We start from the raw sequence: 20,765 nt of genomic DNA, 5'->3' as shown, positions 1-20,765 counted from the left end.
GAAACCGAAGCAGTAGCTGAGTGGAGGCTCTGAGGGGCTGGGGAGCAGAGCAGGAGAGTGCCCGGTGCTGAGCCAAGGGACGTCCCCAGCTTGTGGGACTCAGTGACCAGAGAAGACAGGCCTCTTCCTTTCAGTGAAGAAAGACAGAGAGATTTAGGGGACATTGGAGAAAATACCGAAAAAATGGCTGAGATGCCTGTGGAAGGTGGAAAAGAAGAATCTGCCCTCCATTAGGCTGCAGTGTGTGGCACGAGGCTGAGGGTTTCTCTGTTTGTTTTTAGGCCTCCTATTACAAGGGCAGAGATGTTTTGTGTTGAAGGCACTGGGAGACTGGAAAGGCCTCAGAGAAGAACAAGAAGAGGCTATCTTGCTATGCCTAAACTGTAGTCCTGCGTACATGTGTGTGAACCTCCATGGTTGTTCATGGCGTCTCCCAGGAGCAGCCCCAGGTCTGTGAGCTAGGGAAGGTGGCTGGGGTGAGTGAGGGGTGCAGGCAAGCCCTAATGTCAAATGATTTACAGTAGGCACTGATGTTGTTCCTCACATTTACAGAGGGAAGATGATGGCAATGAAAGATTAATTCTTGCTCAAGATGAAACAAAAGCAGGGGAGGGTCATGAGTGCAACACAGTGTTTCTGGGTCCCAGTCAATGCTCCCTAAATAAGGCTCTGATGCAGCTAGTATGGCATTTTGGGGATGATTTTGACAATAAAGAAGCATTAATATGTTTTCAGAAATGCCTACATCATGACCTTATTTGAACAGAATACGTGGTGCAAACTATTTGTCCTTATGAGGAAAAAAGACTGGGAAAGAGCCAAGGCAGTATGTCACTGTATGTTCCTGTTTATTCTACTTGCTTATTTTTCACATATTTTATAAAATGTGTATCTCCAATGACTAATACTTCTGAGTAACCAATTGGTGCCAGTAAATGGAAGTACCATCTGTAAGAAACTGATTTGTAGAAGCCAAGTTCTCAAACATATGAGGAGGAGGAGGTGTTATAACTTAGTGAGAGACGACTGAAGTGTGGACTTGGTTATGGTAGTCTAGATGATTTTAGATGCGTTATGTAAGCAGGATCTGAGAGAAAAGGGGAAATGGAGACCAAAATGATGTAGGAACAAAGATGGGGTAGCCAGTGGTGACAAAGGGGAAGAAAAAGACAACACTTTGGGAAAGATGATGAATTCAATTTGAAATGCAGCGGCTGCTGCCTTTTGTGACAGTGGAGAACGCAGATCCGTGTGCCTACTCTGTGTCATTCAGTGACTGCAATAAAAGTAAGGTTAATTAAATGAAAGTGACTGAGATCACTTCTAATTTGTTCACCGTTTCACAGAGAAAAATATAAGACCTTTGGGCTAAGTTCATGCACTGCTGATACTGCTGAGGAGCTGCATGCTTATTTCTAATATACCAGTTAGACAATTTTTTTAAAGTTTCACTTTCCCTCCTCCATTCCTTCTTCTTTTGGAGAGCAACCTCTTAGAAGTAAAAGTCAGTCTAAGGTTGAGTCACTAAAGGTAAGAGAAATGTTTACACTTCATCTGAGTTTATCCTAATGAGGTCAGAGTCAAACTTCTGTGCTGATCTGGTAATTGATTTTACACATGGCAAGAAGTTTGTGCAGGAAGAACCAGAACTAACAGGATAACAGGAGCATCCTTAATTATTTTGAAATAAAAGCTGCTAAAGAGTTCAAAATAATAGAATCAGAAGATCTCAATAAATGTCAAAGAGTGAAGGTGGAATGCAGCACAGCTGCAGACCAATGAGACATAGGTTTTTTCATAGTTTTCCTTTAAGTGCTTGAGAAACAAAATATGGCAGAACCGATCCAAAGAGAGCAGTATAAATATTTCTTTCTTCTCATAGAGTATGCCTTACTTCATACAGTGCTCCCCTGGATAACAGTAGTAAATACTAGAAAAGCTTTTGTTTTATGAGTGAGAGAAGTCCTTTAAAGTTCAATTACATGTTTGTTTTTGCCTATGTTGGGAACTGTGAGCCTCTCAGGAGGTCTCTCCCTGCTTGGAAAAACATGTCAGGAGAAGCAGTGCAGAATTTCAATGTGGTACCTTTTGATAGAAGTTGCTCGGTGTTTTGGCAAAGAAATGTGTCGGGTCATTGGAGAGTACCAGCTTTTGGCTCAGGTTTCCCAAGCTCGAAGCATGACTCATCTTGCAGATGGCTGACAACAATATGACCTAGGAAACTAATTTTGAGCACAGAAGTAAAGCAGTTTATTGTGTAGGTTAGTAGGCATCTATATGGAGAAATGGAACATGCACAAGGCAAGAGCAGGTATTCACACACAGCTGCGAATTATTGTTGGCTGTTAAATGTAATGCCATTTCACATGCTTACCAGTATTTGTCAGTTGGCACCACACAGGTGAACCTTTTGATGGACCTGACTCCTCCTGTCCTGGCAAAGCAACTTCTGGGTTTTCTTCTCACAAAGGGACTTGTTCATCAGCTTTATAAAACTTGTGACCATACAATACTAACTCCCTCCTTCCCTTCCCCATGTTATGAGCTAGGATACATTGTGAAATGGGGATACATCAGCAAAATTTGTGTTTATATTTAAGATGGTGACAGAAATATATAAAAATGCATATAACAAATTATCTTACGGTCAGCTGCTGTGCCTATAAACAACTCTGCTGTAGACAGCCTAATGGTGGGGTTACATAAGCTATAAAGCCTGATACAGGCTGACATAAAATTGTGAAGTGACAAGAAGGAGAGTCAGAGTATTAAAGTCCAGGATTCACACAGTTTTGGAATCAATAGAAATCTTATATTTTCTTTTGAAAAATACTTTTTTTCTTTCCAAGATCTCCATCACCTGGGTAGTGGATGTAAGATTTGATTGTCTTACAGTGTATCTTTGAAGTTGGTTCTTCCATTTTTAAAGCAATTTTGAAGCAACTGGCAGTTCAGTATCTGCTTCTAACTCCAATACAAAACTGACTAAATGCTTTCTTTTCTCTTGGAGATTCTTTCTCGTGGATCGTTGGTTCAGTAAAAGCCAGATATTGTAAAAAATAGTACCTATATCTGGTCTGAGGATTAGTATGCCACTCCTTGCACTTGCAAAGATGTGTAATACAGTTCTCACCTAGCTGTGCTCTAGATGCCAATATTTACTGTCTTCTAAGGATTTAGTCTCCTTCATACTCTGCAGCAGAGAAGTGCTAATAGGAGAAGTTGACTTTTTTTGAACAAAGACCATATAAAATCACAATCACTGCCTGTAGCTCTTACATTTGGCTGCACTTCCAAAGTAGAATTCTTAGCCTTCATTTGTGGGAAAGCATATAAAAACTCCCTCCATTTGTTAGCAAAAGTGATAAAATATGCATAAATGTCATAGCTAAAGGTCTGGGAATTTTATTACATTAGATCAGAATGGCTCTGGGGGACGGAGCACTGGAACAGGCTGCCCAGGGCGGTTGTTGAGTTCTCTGGAGATGCTCAGAGCCCATCTGGACGCTTACCTGGGCAACCTGCTTTAGGGAATCTGCTTGGCAGCAGGGTTGGACCCGATGATCTGAAGTCCCTTCTAACCCCTACAATTCTGTGATTATATTGACAATGTTGCTTTTACCGACAAATCCATAGTCTTATTTAAGGAATATATCAAGTTAGTTTAACAAGGTCTATTTTCTGTAATCCTGTGTCAGCTGACATTAGTTTTATCACCCTCCTTTAATTATTTTTGTTGAATCCCATATTAATTAGACTTTCTGTTATTTTGCCTGGGATTGCTCTTTGACTGACAAGCCTCTACCTGGATTATCCCATTTATCCTTTAAAATTATTTTACATAACAGTACAAGGAACATGCTCATTTTCTTTTTTATTCTGTGGACAGAAAATTATGATGTATTCGGGCCTTGTTAGGATTCAGATTTTCTCCCTGGATTTCTGTTATGAACCACCTTGCTACGTTTAAGTTTTCAATACCGGTTACTACCACTGGGAGACACTATTAAACTGATTTGCGGTTGAAATGAAGCTTTAGCTTCCATTACCATGTCTAAAAGGCTAAAATTCAACCTTTCAGCTTCTGTGAACAAGCTGCTTTGAGTTGCTTATAACGTAACTCAACAAATTTTTTCGACAAAAAAACTGATGCTGTTCTTTAGTACAATAAAAAAAAAAAAAAAAAACCACCCACCTGTCTTGCAGATCACTTCAAGCATGGCAGGAGTATGAAACTACATGATGTTTACAATTATTGGAAGCATAAAAGCAATTTATTTATCACAATCTCTCATACCTACTATAGTATGCATTTGATTTTTCTTCTCACGACCCTTTTTTTCTTTGGATACAGTTCAAAAGTTTATTCAATCACTGGATTGCAAAGATGTGTACTATTTTGTTTCACCTACTTTCTGTACCTTTGTTCATTCCAGATACTCAGTGATGAAAGATCTCAAATATTTAAAGGAAAGCAGCCTTTGTACTAGCATCATTAGAATGTTAAACTTTAGCTGATTAAGGAGCTTTCATTTATTTGTAGATGTTAAATATTTGCTGGATTCCAGTCTTTCTGTTTTCATGATATTCAGATTTGTTGTGTTAGAAATTACCAAAATAATTTAGATGGATCAAAGGAAGAGCCCACCAGACCAATCTTTTTGCCATCAAAATGCATTTGAGTTGGTTGGAGCCTTCACAATGAAATGATGCTCTGTTGTGCCTCAGCCTCTGCAGTAATTCCTGTATGGTTCAAAGGATAATCACAGTTAGGGATGGAAAGACCTAACAGGTCACCTTTTCCACCCACTACCAAATTGGGATTGCTCCCTACAGTATATCTGGCTCAAGTTTGGGGTTAGTGCTGCAGAATATAATGCTCTAAGCTATATTTATTTGTATACCGTAGTAAATAGAAAACAGAGTTGTGTGAGGGTGACTTTTTCTTCTCCCCTGCTTTCAAAATCACAAGGAGAAATTTCTGGGTGATTAATTTCCTCTTAGGTTCCTATCATGAGAAATCCAATGGGCTTGTGGCTGACCTGTGGGGAACCCCGCTGTACAAATGAGATACAAAAGGCTTTCCGTGAGAGCTCGGAGATGTATATTGAAACTAAAGGAAAATAGATCATACTGTATTTTTGGTTTACAGCTGTGCTTCTTAGCTGTTTTGTATTTTATTCACTGAAAGGGTATAAATAAAGGTTTTATATAGCCATAACTATCTGCTGGAAAAACATATTGCCTAGCAGGGCTGGGCAAGTAACAGTTTACACTTGTTTTTTTAAAATTGTTTTCAAATAAAAAAATGTAAAATTTCAAAATGCATTCTTTTGCCAGAATTATTGTCAAGAACTAATTCTTAGCCAGAAAATAATACAGATATTCCTCATAGTACATAGCAATACTTTAACCTTCACTGATTAGTTCTGTAAGTAACGATATTATTTTTGTTTCCTAACTGCAAGGGTGTGAAAACTGACCAGCAGTGGATTTCTGGAATTTAATGTAAAATTCATAAAATGACATATATACTGCTAACCATTCGAGGTTTTCATTTGGCAAATGTTCAAGCTTAAAATGTGTTTTTCATGATTATTCCCCTTATTAAAGCTCATTTGCTATTCATGGAAAGTGAGCACAAAAGGGATGTGAACAGTCAAAAGAAATCCATTTAAAAATTCAAATGAATATCCAAGGGAAATGGACTGCAGTGTTTGCCCAACTCTACTGGGCATACTCTGCTTATGAATGTCTTATTAGTAGGTGCCTTTGTCATTGTCCTTAAGGCTTTCATCACAAATGTTAGATGGTTCTGTTATGACTTCATATTGCAGTTACTATGCAAAATTCATTCCTGAAATTGCTAAAATAGTTCTGTTAGAGTGCTGCTGTGTGAGTGTGTTCACCATGTAGATGCTTCTTTTTCAAATCTGTCCAAAAGATGTATTTGTTGTGATACTGGCTACTGAGTTTGTGTGATGGAAAGGAGTCAAAAAAACTCAGATCGTCATCCTTTGCTGAAAGCTGAGAGATTACTTCCAGTGGCCTTGCTCATAGCCTCAGACACTCCAGTTATCCCTCTTGTAACTGCCTTTGTAGAAATAATACTTGCCTAGTAATGGGAAGACTCTGGATCATCATTTGTGAGAGTAAAAAGGAGTAACTGCTGTTTATTTTCTACTTACACTAAACTCCTGCTTGCTAAGTGGCTGAGCACCACTGAGAAGAGTCTGACTCTGTCTTCTTTACCTCCTTCCTGTCAGATGTTTATACACACTGATAAAATCCACCTTGAACTTTCTCTTTTCAAGACTAAGGAGTCCTAGCTATTCTGTGTTAAGGTACCTCATAGAGTTTTATGCAGGGATGGGCTTTTACAGGTCTATATAAATATAAGAAAATTGACCTGAAGCCCAATGGTAAAGACTAATATAAGTAGTTGCAATTTTCTTTAACATAAAAACAAGTTGCAGGAGCACTAGGATGAAAGCCTACTGTGTTACTATTTGCTTACTTTAATTTCTGAATGAGGAAAAAGTGTTAAAATATGAGCTATAAGTTTTGTGTTATAGTTAGTGTTGTACTTGTGTCATCACTCCACATCATGCCATGTTGGAGGGTTGTATGAGCAACTGCATGGTTTCTAGAGGTAGATTACAGAAAAATAATACACTGCATCATTCAGCTTGAGGTTTTTCAGATGCATTAACTCATGCAACGTGAGGTCAAAGGCTAGTGCTTTTCAGAAGGGTCTTGATTCTTAGCCAAATTTATAGCTGCTTGAATGGAGGCAAAGAAGGTCAAATAGTTTTCCAGGGATCATGTGCCAACTGAGCAAGTCAGCCAGGACTTGAGCCAAAGATCCATTCTCTTGGTTCATCACCCCTGGCTGTAAATAGTGGACTTCATTCTGGTTTATGAAGATCTTAGGCAGGTAGCATAATGTTTATAAGTTTCTGAGAGAGACTGAACTGGTGCTACAATGAGAAATAGTCTAATGCCCTAAGAAAAAATTGAGAAAAAATTTTGAGAAAAGATACAAAAATATTGTCAGAGGAAAAAAATAAAAACTATGTGTGACTTTTGTCTCTATCATAGCTCTTTCTGCTTTGGGGCTTTTCGGGATCTGGTACCAGTTGCATGGGATATAAATCACAAAGCCTGGGCTTAGGAGATTTGTTGGTGCTTGGTGGACATTTTGGAAGTAAGCAAGTGCCTCTAATAATCTCCACCTATCACTATAAACTGGAGGTGTAATTTTGAGAAAAAAATCCAAAACATAAAATAACAAACAAAAATAACATAAAAGTTTCCTTACAGTTGAGCCTTTACTCTGCTGTTGAATAGTCTGGACCAGGACATACAGGGCTTCCTGGGTGAACCAGTAATGGGTTGCACAGACAGGCAGTCTCCACAACCGCCTAGGGGAAAATCCACCATGGATATTATATTATATACATCACTTAACTTCAAAAGTAGGCATCTAAAGTTAAGGAGGTAGGCTGGCCTAGCTTCTTTCTAGTGGAGAAGAGACTTCTGTGCTTAGATACAGGTGACATGAATGCTCTTTTGGACATAACACTACCCACTCAGTGCTGACAGTGTAAAGAGATTGCTAAATACATTTTATGTCTTCCCTTTGCAGGTCAGAAAGGAAAGTGGCTGCTGCTGCACATGGTCCAAACAAAATCATCAGAGCGTGTGCTTTCCTAGTGTAAAGAGGCTGACATAGGTTTCCTAAGACATTGTAGATAAATCAGTAATAAGACAGTATTTCAACACTTCCTATTCAGGAAAAAGATAAAATTGTTTAGCTCTAGAAATGGAGCTATGTTATGTGGCAGTGGATATGATCTGGAAGTTTCTGGGGACATGAAGGACACAAGAACACCCATCAAATACCAAGATGCTCATTTAATCTAGTGAGAGACTGACAAGGTTTTATATTTTTTCATATCTCTTGATGCTTATTTTAGGTATTTTTCCCTCTTTCTCTAGTCCTGATTCCTCATTCCAGTACGTAGTGTGTGCTACTGAGTGCAAGGTACCGCTGTGAGGAGTGTCCCCACCTGTTGGACCAGCAAGTGTAGCTCTGCAGGTAAGAAAAAGTTTCTCTGCTGATGTAAATTGAATGCAAAAGAGCAAACCTAGTTCTGTGGCAGAAATGTTCTAGTTCTGTGTTTAGAGTGAGGTGACATGAATAATCTTTCAGGTATGACAGCCTGTACCTTCAGAAGCATATAAGATGGAGGGACAATGGTGGATTATTTTGATCTAATATTTTTTTTTGCTTAAAATTGAGTTCAGCAAGTTATTTTCCAGCTTATCTCACCACCTTTCCTTTTTTCTTCTGTCCTTCTGTCTCTTCAGTTTCCTTTTTGGAATTTAATATCTCCCATTGGTGATTTCTGTTCCTTATCTTCCCTTGATCTATTTCTGCTTCTCTGTTAGATTCTGTCCCCTTGAATCTCCAACTAATGTCTCCCCATACGTCAGATTAAAAAAATAAAAATAAAAATGCAAGGCTGTGAAAAGAACTAGAAAATGTTTATGTGGTTGCAGCAGGTTGACCATTAAAATGACTTTATTTCTGCAGCATTTCAGATGCCGGGCTTGACAGTTTCATTTCCAAAACTATTTATACTCACAAAAGACCATAACAGCATTTCCATTATTTTCATTTATGATTTTTTTTTCCTATATTTTATCAAGTTAGCTTCTTCTCTTCAGGCCTGATTTCAGACAATAGTAATACAAAGTGGAAAAATCTTTTCTGAAAGAGACTGTAGCTTTTTAGCTATTAAAGCATCTTTCTGTGTCCCATCATATTTTTATCTCGGTCTACTTTTCAGCTTCCTCTGTTCATTTGATCTGATGTTATGACATGCAGGGGAGACTCAGATGAAAGTTTCACCTGAGGAGTGTGTATGCTCATAGCTGAGGAACCTTCCTAAAACTGTCTTCCTTGTTATTTACCAAAGTCCTCTTGGTGCTCCAGGCACTACTTCCAGAGCATGCCATATGAAAGCAAAGGATAACCATAACTATTATTTCACATTGAAAACAGAGGGAGTAGTTATTTTGCTAAACTAGTACCAGTGAGCATCACAATAGGCTAGGACAAAGACGATTGGTCCATTTTTATTTTCTTGCTTCCCTAAATTTAAGGGAGCATGCGTATGTCTAAGGATTTCGGTATGAGATGTTTCATTTTTCTTTCTGCTTCAGAATTTGTTTCATTGAAAAGAAAAAAGGCACAATTGAGTGTTTTAGAAAGGAAGCTACAACTAATATTAAATATTTTTGAACAACAATGTTGTACTGAATTCTGCATAAAGAGATTGTGAAATCTCATTCACTGGAAATTTATGAGAACAAATTATAAGTTTGCTAGGAGCAGTCTAGGTGTCAGCTCTCAGGACTTCTCTACAGACCACCAGGGCCCTCTGGTATCAGTGGCTGTTAAAAGCCTAATGAAGACAACGCTTGCTCTGATTTCATAGATTACAGCATAGTGATGTCTTAGATTCCCTCCAGCCTTTTACTTCTGTACTCTTGCCATAATTCCAGGGCAATGGTAAAATAAGTTTGTGATGATGTGTGATAATAACAACTGTCTGAACTGTGGCCCTTACTACAATCTCATTTGCTTGCCTCAGAGAGACTGCTTGCCCAGGAAGGTCAGCAGGTTGTTTGCTTCCTGTTGAGCTAATTGGCAGGGTAACAACCACCGCCTGCCAAGCAAATGCATTTGTTTAATCTCTGCTGGTTGTGGATAAAAACTGCCAATAGACAAAAGAGACACTTTTTTAAAGAGCTAATTTAGAGCTGGATGAAGATGAGTTCTTCTCTTAAACTCCGAAGTATCAGTATTAGCTGCTGTGGATATGTACCAATAATATACATCCAGCCTCAGTTCTGATCCCTCTCTTTACCTGACAGTGCTTTAGTAGATTAGGGGCACAATCGATCTCAACCTAGTGTTAAAAGTTTATTAGAACCAGGTGAGTTTGGCATTCATAGTTCTATACTTATAGGCTGATACTGATTGTAACTGCAAAATTAAATAGAACATAGGAGAGATAAGGAGATTCTTGAATTGATTTAAGATATGTGTAGCAGAATTGCCAGTGTACAGTAGCTTTCCACTTCCATATGAACGGCATATGCAAGGCCCAAGGCAGGCAGTGCAAAGATTCTTGTTAATGTTCACAGACTTTTGATTAAGTCCTAAAGACAGAGTCAAGATCTAAAATGTATTGACTTTGAAACAAAGCCTCTGGTGCAATTACATAATTTCTATTATTCTCAGTCAAACTGATGTGTGTTATTCATCATGCTGATTAGAACATGCTTTGCATCACTGTACTATTTCTGATTTGATGGTTGTGATAAACTTAGTAACTTCTTTCAGCCTGTGAAGTTACATGCTTCCTTCAGATCCTTCATTTAGCTCTAAGTGCTTTTTAAGTTTCAAAGGACAAAAATTACGTTTGTTTTGGCCAATTAGAGACGACTGGAGGGATAGCGAGTTGTTGTTGTAGTTGTTGTTTTTTAAAGAATTATTTTAGTACGGTTTCATCTTTGTCTCTTTCAGAGATTTCCATATTCTCCGTTTGCATGTTTTGTGACTGTTGTTGTTATCTCCATATAAAAGAGGGCTATCTGTTTGGTATCCTTAGGATTTGCAGGTTTTAATTAGAATGGATTTATGTTGATTAGAGTTGATGGGATTGAAATGCCATGTAGTTATTAATTTCCTAGTTTTAATTTTGCTACTTAGTCATATGTTACCAAAAATATCTTAGAAATATATTTTTCCCTTGTAAAGTGGCAAAACAGAGAAATAAATGCGTTGCGGCATGCTGTCGTTTTGTGAATAAACTTCTGGCAGATCCTGAGTTTTAAATTCTATCAATATATGTTGAGCTGGGTGAAAATTTAAAGAAATATTTTCAGCCAAGTTTTCTTCAATTTTCTTTGAAAACTGAAATAGAACTTGTGAGAATTTGGGGATTTGGTCATTTTCTTTTTAGAGCTAAGATGTTAGTGAACATAATTCCCTGAAATTCCAAAATTTGAAAATGTCCATTGCAATTCTCATATCTGTAGCATATGCAGTACAGAACTAGGTTCTGTACAGAGATTAATGTTAATCAGCATATAGAATGGTATTTCCATTTTTACAGGTAGGAAAATGAGACATAAAATAACCCGTGGTCCACTCTGATACTCATTACAATCAGTCTGAAGATGATTTTCACTCTAACAGGATAAGGTTCTATGCAGAATGGACTAGCTCTGTAGGCTGCTCATCTCTGCAATAATGAATAAAAGCATGAACAAAAAGTGCCAGAGCAGATAAAAATTCAGATACCTCCTTTCCAAAAGGCCCATGCTGAGCTCTTTGAAGATGGAGATAGTAGACCACAGCACTGAGACACACAATTCCAGTTGGCAGAGTTTTGGGCTAGGAATCAGGACACACAGGTTTTCTTTATTCCCTGATTTGTCATTGCAGCTGTCGGCAGTTACTTTTCTTTAATTTTGCCTTTACCCTTGCTTGTGTCATTATTATTATTATTTTGAGATTGTATATTACTGAATACACAGGAATCTTATGAAGTTCTGGTTTTGATTAAAAACTCTAGATATTACCTTTCTGCAAATAAATTATAATAATTAAAAATAAATATGCTCATACAAAATGGGGTACAGTTAAGAGAGTGTTTATATTCAGTGTTCACATTCAACCACTTCCTAAAAGTTCAGGGTAGAAGTCTATCATGAAGATAAATTCACAGCTTCTTTCATCTTGTCTCATTTTTCTATAATAAAACCTACTCCTGACTGAATACAAGACCAGTGAACTTAAACTTTCTTTCAAAAGAATCATAGCAATTTGATTTCCTTAGCATGTCCAAAAAGCACTGATTATGTAACAGTGCATTTAATACAGATTTAAGATCTCTCCTTAATATTATGGCTATCTGGAGATGGCCGTTTGAAGAAAACTGGCTAACTTTTATGATAAATTTGCCCCAGCATATTTAGAGGTACACGTAAATAAGGTATAAATTAATATAACACATGGACTAATTTCAGAATGCCAGTCACCTGAATTTCTGTCTGCTTTGGTCCTTATTTTCCCTTTATTTTCTGTTTTACTTTTTGCTTGCATTTGGAATTCCAGTCAGCTCTCTTCAGAGGGGAATTTGCTGAGGGAGAGCAGTCTCTTAACTTTCCATGTGAAGGAGCAGAATTTTAGGGATCTCTGTTGGTGTAAGCAGACAAATTGAATCAGCCTTCTTTTAGCTGCTGATTCTATTCCCCTTTTTTGCTCTGTGCTTGCTCATGGCTGTTTCAGCCTTTGGGTTTCAGTGAAGGAGAAATTCTGGTACTTAATGTCACTCGCTCTTCACTGAAGATCTCTTGCACTGTTACTGCTTTACATCAGTGCCAGCAGATACCCAATTTGGGCCTGCCAGTTTTGTTTCTGGTTTAAGGAAAGGCAAGTGCATCACCTTTAAGGCATAGCTGTCTGGATGATCGGACAAACTCAAGAGTTTGGTAATAGTCTGTGCAGCTTTTTATTCAATTATAAATACTGCTGATACAGTTTGCTAAATGTTTGATGACTGCTTGGTGGTGTGAAGTTGGGATTCCTCCCATACCCTTGATTCTACCTCATCCAGTGCTAAGGGTAACGTCCTGCAGACATGCAGGACCCTTACAGGTAAATTGTCCTTTAATTTTTAAAAACAGCATGTGAGGATGTGTTTGGAAGCAATGGGTTTCTTGCTGGAGTTGCAGCTTGTGTTTTCTTGATGGAAAAAACATCTAGTCTTTGAAGCTATCTGCATAGGATTTTTCACTAGAAGGACAGTAGTTGTGGCTGATTTATGTGGGTTTGCTACTAACTCTGCATTATATATGCTGCTTCTCATAATCTGCTTCTCATATTTTTTGTTGTTGTTGTGAACAATCTCCACTTCTCAGTACATATGCACAAGTCTCATAAGTATTAATAAAAATTTAGATGTTCTAGAGTGATTGTCAACCTATTTGGATGTCCTTCTCTAATACTCACCAATATCATGTGCTTCAAATGAAAGCAGAATGTCATTCTTGTTGCCAGCCTGTGCCTGGGGATCCTGATACATTTCATATAGAATTACATATCAAAACTTTCTGTGTTCCAGATAGCTTGCCATTTATGCTATGAAGTCTGGGGACCATAACATACCATAGTGATTTTAACTGCTTAAGCTATCCTAATTCATCAGAACAGTTGATCTTTTCATACGACAAAAATGTTTGTCACAGCAATCCTGCAGGAGGGAATTCCACTTGAATATTTTGTGAAAGATGGGCCTTTTATCCAGCTTCATTTATAATAAAAAGAGTAATAGCTGTGACTTTCTTTGCTATTTTTGTTAGTAGATCAAATTTCTCCCTGAAGTAATCAGCTATAGTTCAGTTGAATGAATGCTATTTCTCGCATTTGCATAATTGCATGATTATTTTCTTCAGCTTTACCAAATCCTTTTTTTTTTTTTTTATTTTTAAGTTTACACCATACTAAACAAAGAATAATTTAATATCCTGGTCTAGTGCAGATGCCTTGATTAAGAAAAATAGCAGTGATTAAGAATGATGGTCATACACATGATTAAGAGCAGAATTTGACCTCATATAGGATAAGATTTACTCAAAATCTCTAATCATTAGCCAGTTTTTAACTCATTTTCAGTGCCTTTTATGTTGTATATGGGGGAAAAGACTCCAAAGTTCTCTTTGTTCATGGAAAAAAACAATCAACATGATTGAATCAGGTCCTTTGTGCTCAGAAACTATTTGAAGTAGATGAGTAGCCGCTGGAACTGGTCTGTATACTTTTGGTAGTGTTACCCAGGATTAATGTTTTCTGATTTTTTTTTTTTTCATTACCTGTTTTTTACGAGTACTGGAGCAATTTGAATGCACCTTCATATCTGTGAGAATGGGTCCACATTATTAACAAAGGTAAATTAATTTTGTCTCTGTAACTGTGAGGTATATCTAGGCTTTTCACCCTTTGGACTGAGGTATTGTATTTCTCCAAATTTGGTAGCTTAGTCAACAATTCTGTCACTGAAGAAAGCGAAATGTGAGTCCTAAGAATGCAGGCGTTACCCTTCCAAATGAGAATAAATTCTTGCAATTATTATTGGATAGATCAAGGAAGTCAAACAAAACACAGGCAGAATTGTTTCTAGTTAGGAATGTATTTTCTATACTGCCTACAACTAATATGTTTGTATTTGATTTGGACTCTTTGTATTTGTAGAAGGGAGTCATGCATAAATAAGGCCAACACTATTATTCAGTATTATTAATGATGTTGTCTACACTTAGATTCTCAAAAACCAGAAAACTAATAAATTTTACATATTGGAAAAAAAATCACAGATAAATCAAACAAATATATAAATTCTTTAAAGTATTTAATATGTGTTAAGAGGACAGAATGATGAATTCAATATTGAAAACCAATATCAAGTTTACAATTATGTACCATTTATCATCACTGATTGCACAGACAGCATATTATTGCAGGGAACAGAATGATTCATAAACTAAAACCCTGAATGGCTTTATAAAAAACTTAAAAGTCATGTTATGTCTGAAAAGCTTTGTTTTTCTCTTTCAAGCATTATTTTCAGTAGTAAATTATGCTTTCAGACTCAAATTATGCATATTTAATTTCCTGAGCTTTAAAATTAAATGTGCAATAACTTTAGAGTATTGAAAACTGATGCATTTACAATCACCTGATTCTGTGTAGTGTAATTTTCTGAGGCCAAATCCCCCTTTAAGAAAAAAGAACATATGGAAAATGTAAAAGTGGATAGGAACTAGTTTTGAATTGGACATGCAGAAGCAAGCAAATAGAAGCAGTAAAAAGTGCTCTTGAAGGTGATTTGGCTTTGAAGAGAAAGCGTGTACAAGTGGCAATGTCTTACTCAGCAGATCTCCCAGGGTAAATTTCTGCTTCCCCCAAAAGTCAATGGCAAAGCTCCCAGTGACTTCATTGTTTCAAACTTCCATTGTCTGTCTGTACTGAAGGACATACCTGCTTACCTTTGTGAAAGTACTGCACTTCTTTAAAGTCCTGTCACCCCAGCTGTGCTCTGGGAGAGAAAAATGAATTCTTTTCTGGCTCACACTTTATCAGCAGAATTATTAAGCAGTTTTCTGTTGCAGAGTCACTCCTGTAATGCACTCCTGCTTTTTCTTTTTTCCCCTCCAAATTCTTTTCTCAGTTTCATGTTGCTGCTCGAGTTGCATGGGAATAACCAAAGATACGATTTCACCAAACTGAGGTTGTGTACCAATAACTGAGGGTTATTTTGTCCTTCAGAATTTCAAAACTCATTCTAAATTATGGAAGAATATTGCTAAGCTTGAAGATTCACTTGATGTTATAACTATAACTCTGAGCTAGACTCACTGAGTCATCAATAAGAAGAAAAAGGCCAAAATACCTTCTTATTTGTAAACGGTGCATTTTTAAAATAGACTGAATTAGAATCAATGTAATGCAATCTCATGCTGTTGGTGTTTGTTTTTTTTTTACTCACCCTCTGTTTAGAGGGCAGTTGCATTTAAATAGAGACTGAAAATAAATGAGTATTGTAGTAGTCAACCTCAGATGTAAAACACATACATTACCAGTTGCATTGAAATATACTATGGTCTACTGCTCTTCAAATAGACAACCCTATTTCAGAGAATACAAGGACTATACTTTTGTTTCCAAGTGAAACTGCTGAACTGTATGGGATTTTATGTGAGAAGGAAGAGCAGGAATGAGTGCTTTGTCTCAAACATCTGTAAACATTCATGCAACGGTGTAGTATCTTTTTTTGACATTCAGGGCAGTTGTAGTTTGACAGGACACTTCTGTTGAAAGTTTTAAAGAGAACCTTGAAAGACAAAGAAAATTAGAAATAAAATTATAGCAACAAGCTGGCCTGAATTATTTTATGTAGACTGGTTCTGTCTCCAGGCACTTCAGATGGCATCTTACATTTTGAAAAGATCAGGGAAGCTAAATAGTTTCCCCAACTGGAAACTGGTGACACTGCTGAGTCACAAACAATGTCATCAGTATGGAGCAACTGGTGCTTTTAATATTCTTATACAAACAACAGAACTAATTACCTTTATTCAATAAATCTAGTTCAAATTTGATCTATTTAATTTTTTTAAATTTTGAAAATAATATAATAAATAAACACGATTGCTAATTTATTATTGAAATTCATTATTAGGATGTTTCTAAAAAAAAACCATAAAATAATTAAGAACAGGTAGGGAAAGATGGGGATGAATTGACCTCAGGCACCAGTAGTGCTGCAGCTCCTGGTCAGGTTGCCTTAACCATAGCTAATGAAGAAAAATAGCCCTGTGGAGCTAGTGAAAAAGCAGGGAGCTGGGTTTGCAGAAAAGGAGTGGGTAAGCCAGCAGTCACTTCCAGCACACGTGTTCTTCGCTGTCCTTTTCTCCCAGTTTAGGTGGCTGGTGCAAGATTTAGGAGCGCTGCAAACCAGGACAGAGCAGCAAGGGGAAGGTTAGGGACCTGGAGGCACAGAAGCAGTGGGAGGAGTGGAGAAATTTTTCAGGAGGCTGGGAGATTGCAGTGAGTCCCTTGTGGAAACAGTGCATCGTTTCTGGCCCAAACTATCCCATTTGAAACTCTGCCATCACCTGCGGTCATGTACTGGCGTGTTACCAAGAAATGCACAGCGCAGGACAAAGGATTTTGGCAGCCTCACGTGTACATAAAATATAGTATGATGTGGAGATACATCGTGTGGCTACAATGACATAATGTTCCATTAGCCATTTTGCTATATTGTCAAATTGGTCTTGGTCTTACGTTTCTTACATGCTGAGATGATTTTAAAAAGCCTGATCATGGCCAATGTTATTGTTCTCATTAGAAAATTATCAAAAATAGTACATAACACCAATGGAACATTTCATCTTGAAGAGACTATACAAGATTAGCATAAGACTGCTGGCTAGGAGCTAAGTTGATGCAGCTGTTAAATTCACATGTCACAAGTATTTTGATCTAAAGACTTTTAGTATACGTTTATAACTTCTGGTACATCTTTCAGGAAGGAAACTGCAGCCATAGGATGTGATTTATTCCCTGCCTGATATCTCTTCAGGCATCCAGTGTCACTGAGCAACCCTAAATAGCAGCAGTGGTGCAGTCGATCTGACAATACAAGGGCAGATCCTCTGGACGGTAGAGGATGCTAGACAAGAGGTAGATTTTCCATCGTGCTTTTCTCTGTTAGCATCTTCTTGGTCTTGCCTGGCATCAGCATTAGCCAGCGTCTCTGTGTTTGCTTACAGCTGCATGCCCCTGCAAATGGATGCATGCGTGGAGTAGCAAACCAAGGCACCTTGAAACGGGTCCAGAAGTTTGCATGATCTCCCACTGAGTACATCCGAGGAGTTTGATAGATTTCTGCTCTGGACATCCCGTTCATTCAGCTGCAGGAGGCAGGGACCCTTGTTTTTTTCTCAGCTACCTTCTGCTGAGTCGCCAAGTGTTCCAGCCTCAGCTAGAGAGTTTGCTTCCTCGTTTCCACATGCACGGCTCGGGTGCAACCTTGGGATGCCAGAGCGTCAGTTTGATTCTTTGTCCTGAGTCTGTTTACAGTGTTTTCAGTGAATAGGACAAGGAAAAAAATATATATAAAAAAATCAGAAAACAGAAGGCTCCGGCACTAGATCACGCTGTTCCCCTCCCCCCCCAACAATAAATGGTTAAATAAACAACCAGCTGCCGATCCAACCACGAACGAGCGAAAAAGCCCAAATCCAGCGGCAGCGCCACGGGAAACGGGAAAGTTTCGGCGCTCAGAGCCGGCCCCAGCATCCCGGAGCTGCTGCCGCGCCTCGGTGCTGCGCCAGGGCCGGACCGGCTTCGAGCCCCCACCCCTGTCTCCTCCCCGCTCCTCCTTCCCTCCCCCGGGTCCTGCGGGGAGGCGGGTTTAAGGTGGGTCGTGCGGCCGCGGTAACTTTCCGAACAGAGCCAAAGAGGCGCCCGGAGCCCCCCGCAGCAGCGCCGCGCTCCCCGTGCCAGCAGCCCCGGCTCGGCTCCGCCGCCGCTCGCCGCCTCCCCAGCGTCGCACAGCCGCCGCCGCAGCCCCGGGAGCCGGCCCCGGTCCACCGAGGTGCTGAGGTAGGTGCGAGTCGGGACGGGCGCTGCGGGGAAAGCCGGCCCGGAGCCCCGCTGCCTGCGGCCCCCGAGCTCCGCTCGTCCCCGGCGCAGCCGCCGCGGGACAAGGAGCTTGCTCGGCACCCTCTGGCTGCACGGTTGGAGCCCACTCCCCGGCTCCTCCTGCTGCTGCCCGGGCACCCGGCACGAGTTGGGGCCGGGGGAGCGACCTCTCGCCAGCCGCCCTCGTTTCTGTCCCTTTCCCCGAGCCTTCGCTGGGCTCTCCTTGATGATTTTGGAAGTGATGATCTACGAGAGATGTGCTTAGGGGAAACCTTACGGCTGTATTAGGACTCTTCCCTATCAGCGCTTCTCCCAGAAGCGCCCCCCCCCCCCCCCCCCCCCCACCCCCCATCGCATGGTTTACTGGGGTGTTGTGTCGGCATGAACTTTCTTCTGGTTGCGGGAGACACATTCATCCCCGTTTGTCCCTGCCCTGGACTGCTGCTCTGCGCGGGCGAGAGGACTCGGGCTGCTGCTTTGCTGTTTGGGGTCGCCTTGCTTCCCTTGCATGTACTTGACAGGGCTCGCGGTGGAGAGTCTTGGGAGTAGGGAGAGGCACAAGGGAGAAGTTGTAGGATGCTGCCTGTGAGTGACACCTCCGTTCCTTGGGGCTGGGAGCTGGTGTAAGCATGCTCTCGCTGGTGCTGCTCACTGCTGCCATACATTCCCTTCGTTTGCTTAGGAAGGGATCTGGCCACTCTGCCAGATGGTTGCTAACAAGGAGGGAGAAGTTTGGGAATGTCAGGGCACCAGCATCCTTCAGTGCTCTGCTGAGATTCTCAGGTGACAGCCCTGAGTTCTGATGCTTGCGGTTATTAACATCCCTCTGCAAGCACTGGGCATCTGCATGGCCCTGAGAGGTGGACAGAGGATCAATGTTTTGTGAAAGCAGGGCAGCCAATCTCTTGAAGTATCACAGGGGCTGGAGATTTAAATAAACCCTGTGATCGCTAAATACTGCAAAGGCTCGGGCTAACCCCTAGCAGGAAGAAATCCAGAGTTAACTAAAAGGAAGCCTCCAGTTCATATCTTTATGACTGCCTGGTTTAGAACATAAATATGTAACGTATGAGTTATGAATTAACTGGAATGTAGCAGCCTGTCTGCCTTCCATATCCAGGCAAGCAGGAGAGAACCCCCTGTAATGCCCAGTCCTGTATTTCAGTAACGGAGATCTCAGTTACGTGAATGGAAAATTTCACATTATGGGGCTTATTGGTTCTGTAGAGGTTTCTTCTGGGATACCCAAGTCTAAGACCAAATCCTTCCTGTACAGTCAGAGTTCCCTTAGAGTGCATCCAAAGCTTGTCTGTCCCTCTCTGTTTGGACTTTCTTACATGTGGCATTTAATAGCAAAGTGGACAAGTTTTCCTTCTCGGAGTAAAGTCTGATGGATGGGTTCTTGCTGTGTTGATAGTAGCGCTAAATAAAGGCGAATAAATCAGCTAATCAGTTTCCTCATAGGATTTGATGTGACCATTTAGAGCATCTGGTCTTGCAAAAGCTTAAGAGTAAGTTTATGTTCATTGGACCTGGTGTGGAGTCTGTTAAAGTTAGCGTGAGGCACCTGAACTGGTTTTGCATTAGGATGGTAAATATTAATAAGCATGTGTGTTTAAGGGTAGTGATGTATGTTAGCAACATTAGTTTCAGTGCAAGTGCATGAGTTCTTGTTTATTAGTAACAACCTCTGCAGACTTCTTCAATGTTCAAACTGTTGATTTTTTTATTATTATTATTTTTTCTGCTTCTTGCTAATAGCTGAGTAAATCTAATGTGGAATTATAAAAGTTGTATGGTGAAAGTGTTTCAACATATGCAGCAGTGAAAGCAGTCATGTGGGGATTTCAGTGTTGTCATCTACTTTATAAAATCACATAATTTTAGTCAAACTGTCAAAAAAGAGGTCTGAGGTAAAATATAAAATATTATGATGAATCCTGTTGTCCCTATATTTTAGCCATTGAAAAAAGACTAACTTGGTATCTTGCTTTTTCAATTAAATATACGTTAATGATCAAAATATCAAATAGAAATCAGTGCTGTCTTCCACTAAGTTGAGTGTCTGTGAGTGTATTTACTATGAATGGGGCATTCAGCCATTTTTACTTGGAATAATTCATCATGCTTTAAATGTTAGACAGACTTAGTATTTAAGCAAATGCATATAGCAAAACTATAAATCTCTGAATACAGTTAATAGTCTTGGAACTGGGAATGTACCTTCAAGTACAACTATTTCTCCATAGCGTGGTCACAATTCTTGCAAACCTTTTATCCTTGTCTGTGAAATCATTTCCAATTCTGTGTTCCTACAAAGCGTGTGTTTCGTTATTGTTTTCAAAACCATGTGGTTTGGGCTACTATTTAAATATAATATTTATGATACTACTATGGCTGTTCAGCTTAAAAAGAGAAGTGCTGCATACTGCTGCATACTAAAAAGCTTCGATGTAATTACTACTTCTGGTGGCAC

At 39.4% G+C, this 20,765-nt stretch overlaps 1 protein-coding gene and 1 long non-coding RNA gene across 2 annotated transcripts in view; one reads left to right on the top strand and one right to left on the bottom strand.

The window, feature by feature from the left end:
* The window catches only part of LOC118172358, an 8,414-nt gene extending 209 nt beyond the window's left edge, over positions 1 to 8,205 (top strand). The window contains exons 2-3 of the long non-coding RNA XR_004753659.1: positions 282 to 449; positions 8,002 to 8,205. This is a non-coding gene — a long non-coding RNA (uncharacterized LOC118172358). The remainder of the gene's footprint in view (positions 1 to 281; positions 450 to 8,001) is intronic.
* Positions 8,206 to 15,280: 7,075 nt separating this feature from the next.
* LOC118172195 overlaps positions 15,281 to 20,765 on the bottom strand; it is a 63,966-nt gene continuing 58,481 nt past the window's right edge. The window contains exons 4-5 of the mRNA XM_035335952.1: positions 17,846 to 18,535; positions 15,281 to 17,715 (exon numbers count right to left, since the gene is read on the bottom strand). Of these exons, the coding sequence (XP_035191843.1) occupies positions 17,692 to 17,715; positions 17,846 to 18,535 (714 nt within the window). The 3' untranslated portion in view covers positions 15,281 to 17,691. The remainder of the gene's footprint in view (positions 17,716 to 17,845; positions 18,536 to 20,765) is intronic.

This window comes from Oxyura jamaicensis, chromosome 10 (genome assembly GCF_011077185.1).
Source record: "Oxyura jamaicensis isolate SHBP4307 breed ruddy duck chromosome 10, BPBGC_Ojam_1.0, whole genome shotgun sequence".
Classification (NCBI taxonomy): domain Eukaryota; kingdom Metazoa; phylum Chordata; class Aves; order Anseriformes; family Anatidae; genus Oxyura; species Oxyura jamaicensis.
This window is presented reverse-complemented; position numbering and strand designations above follow the sequence as displayed.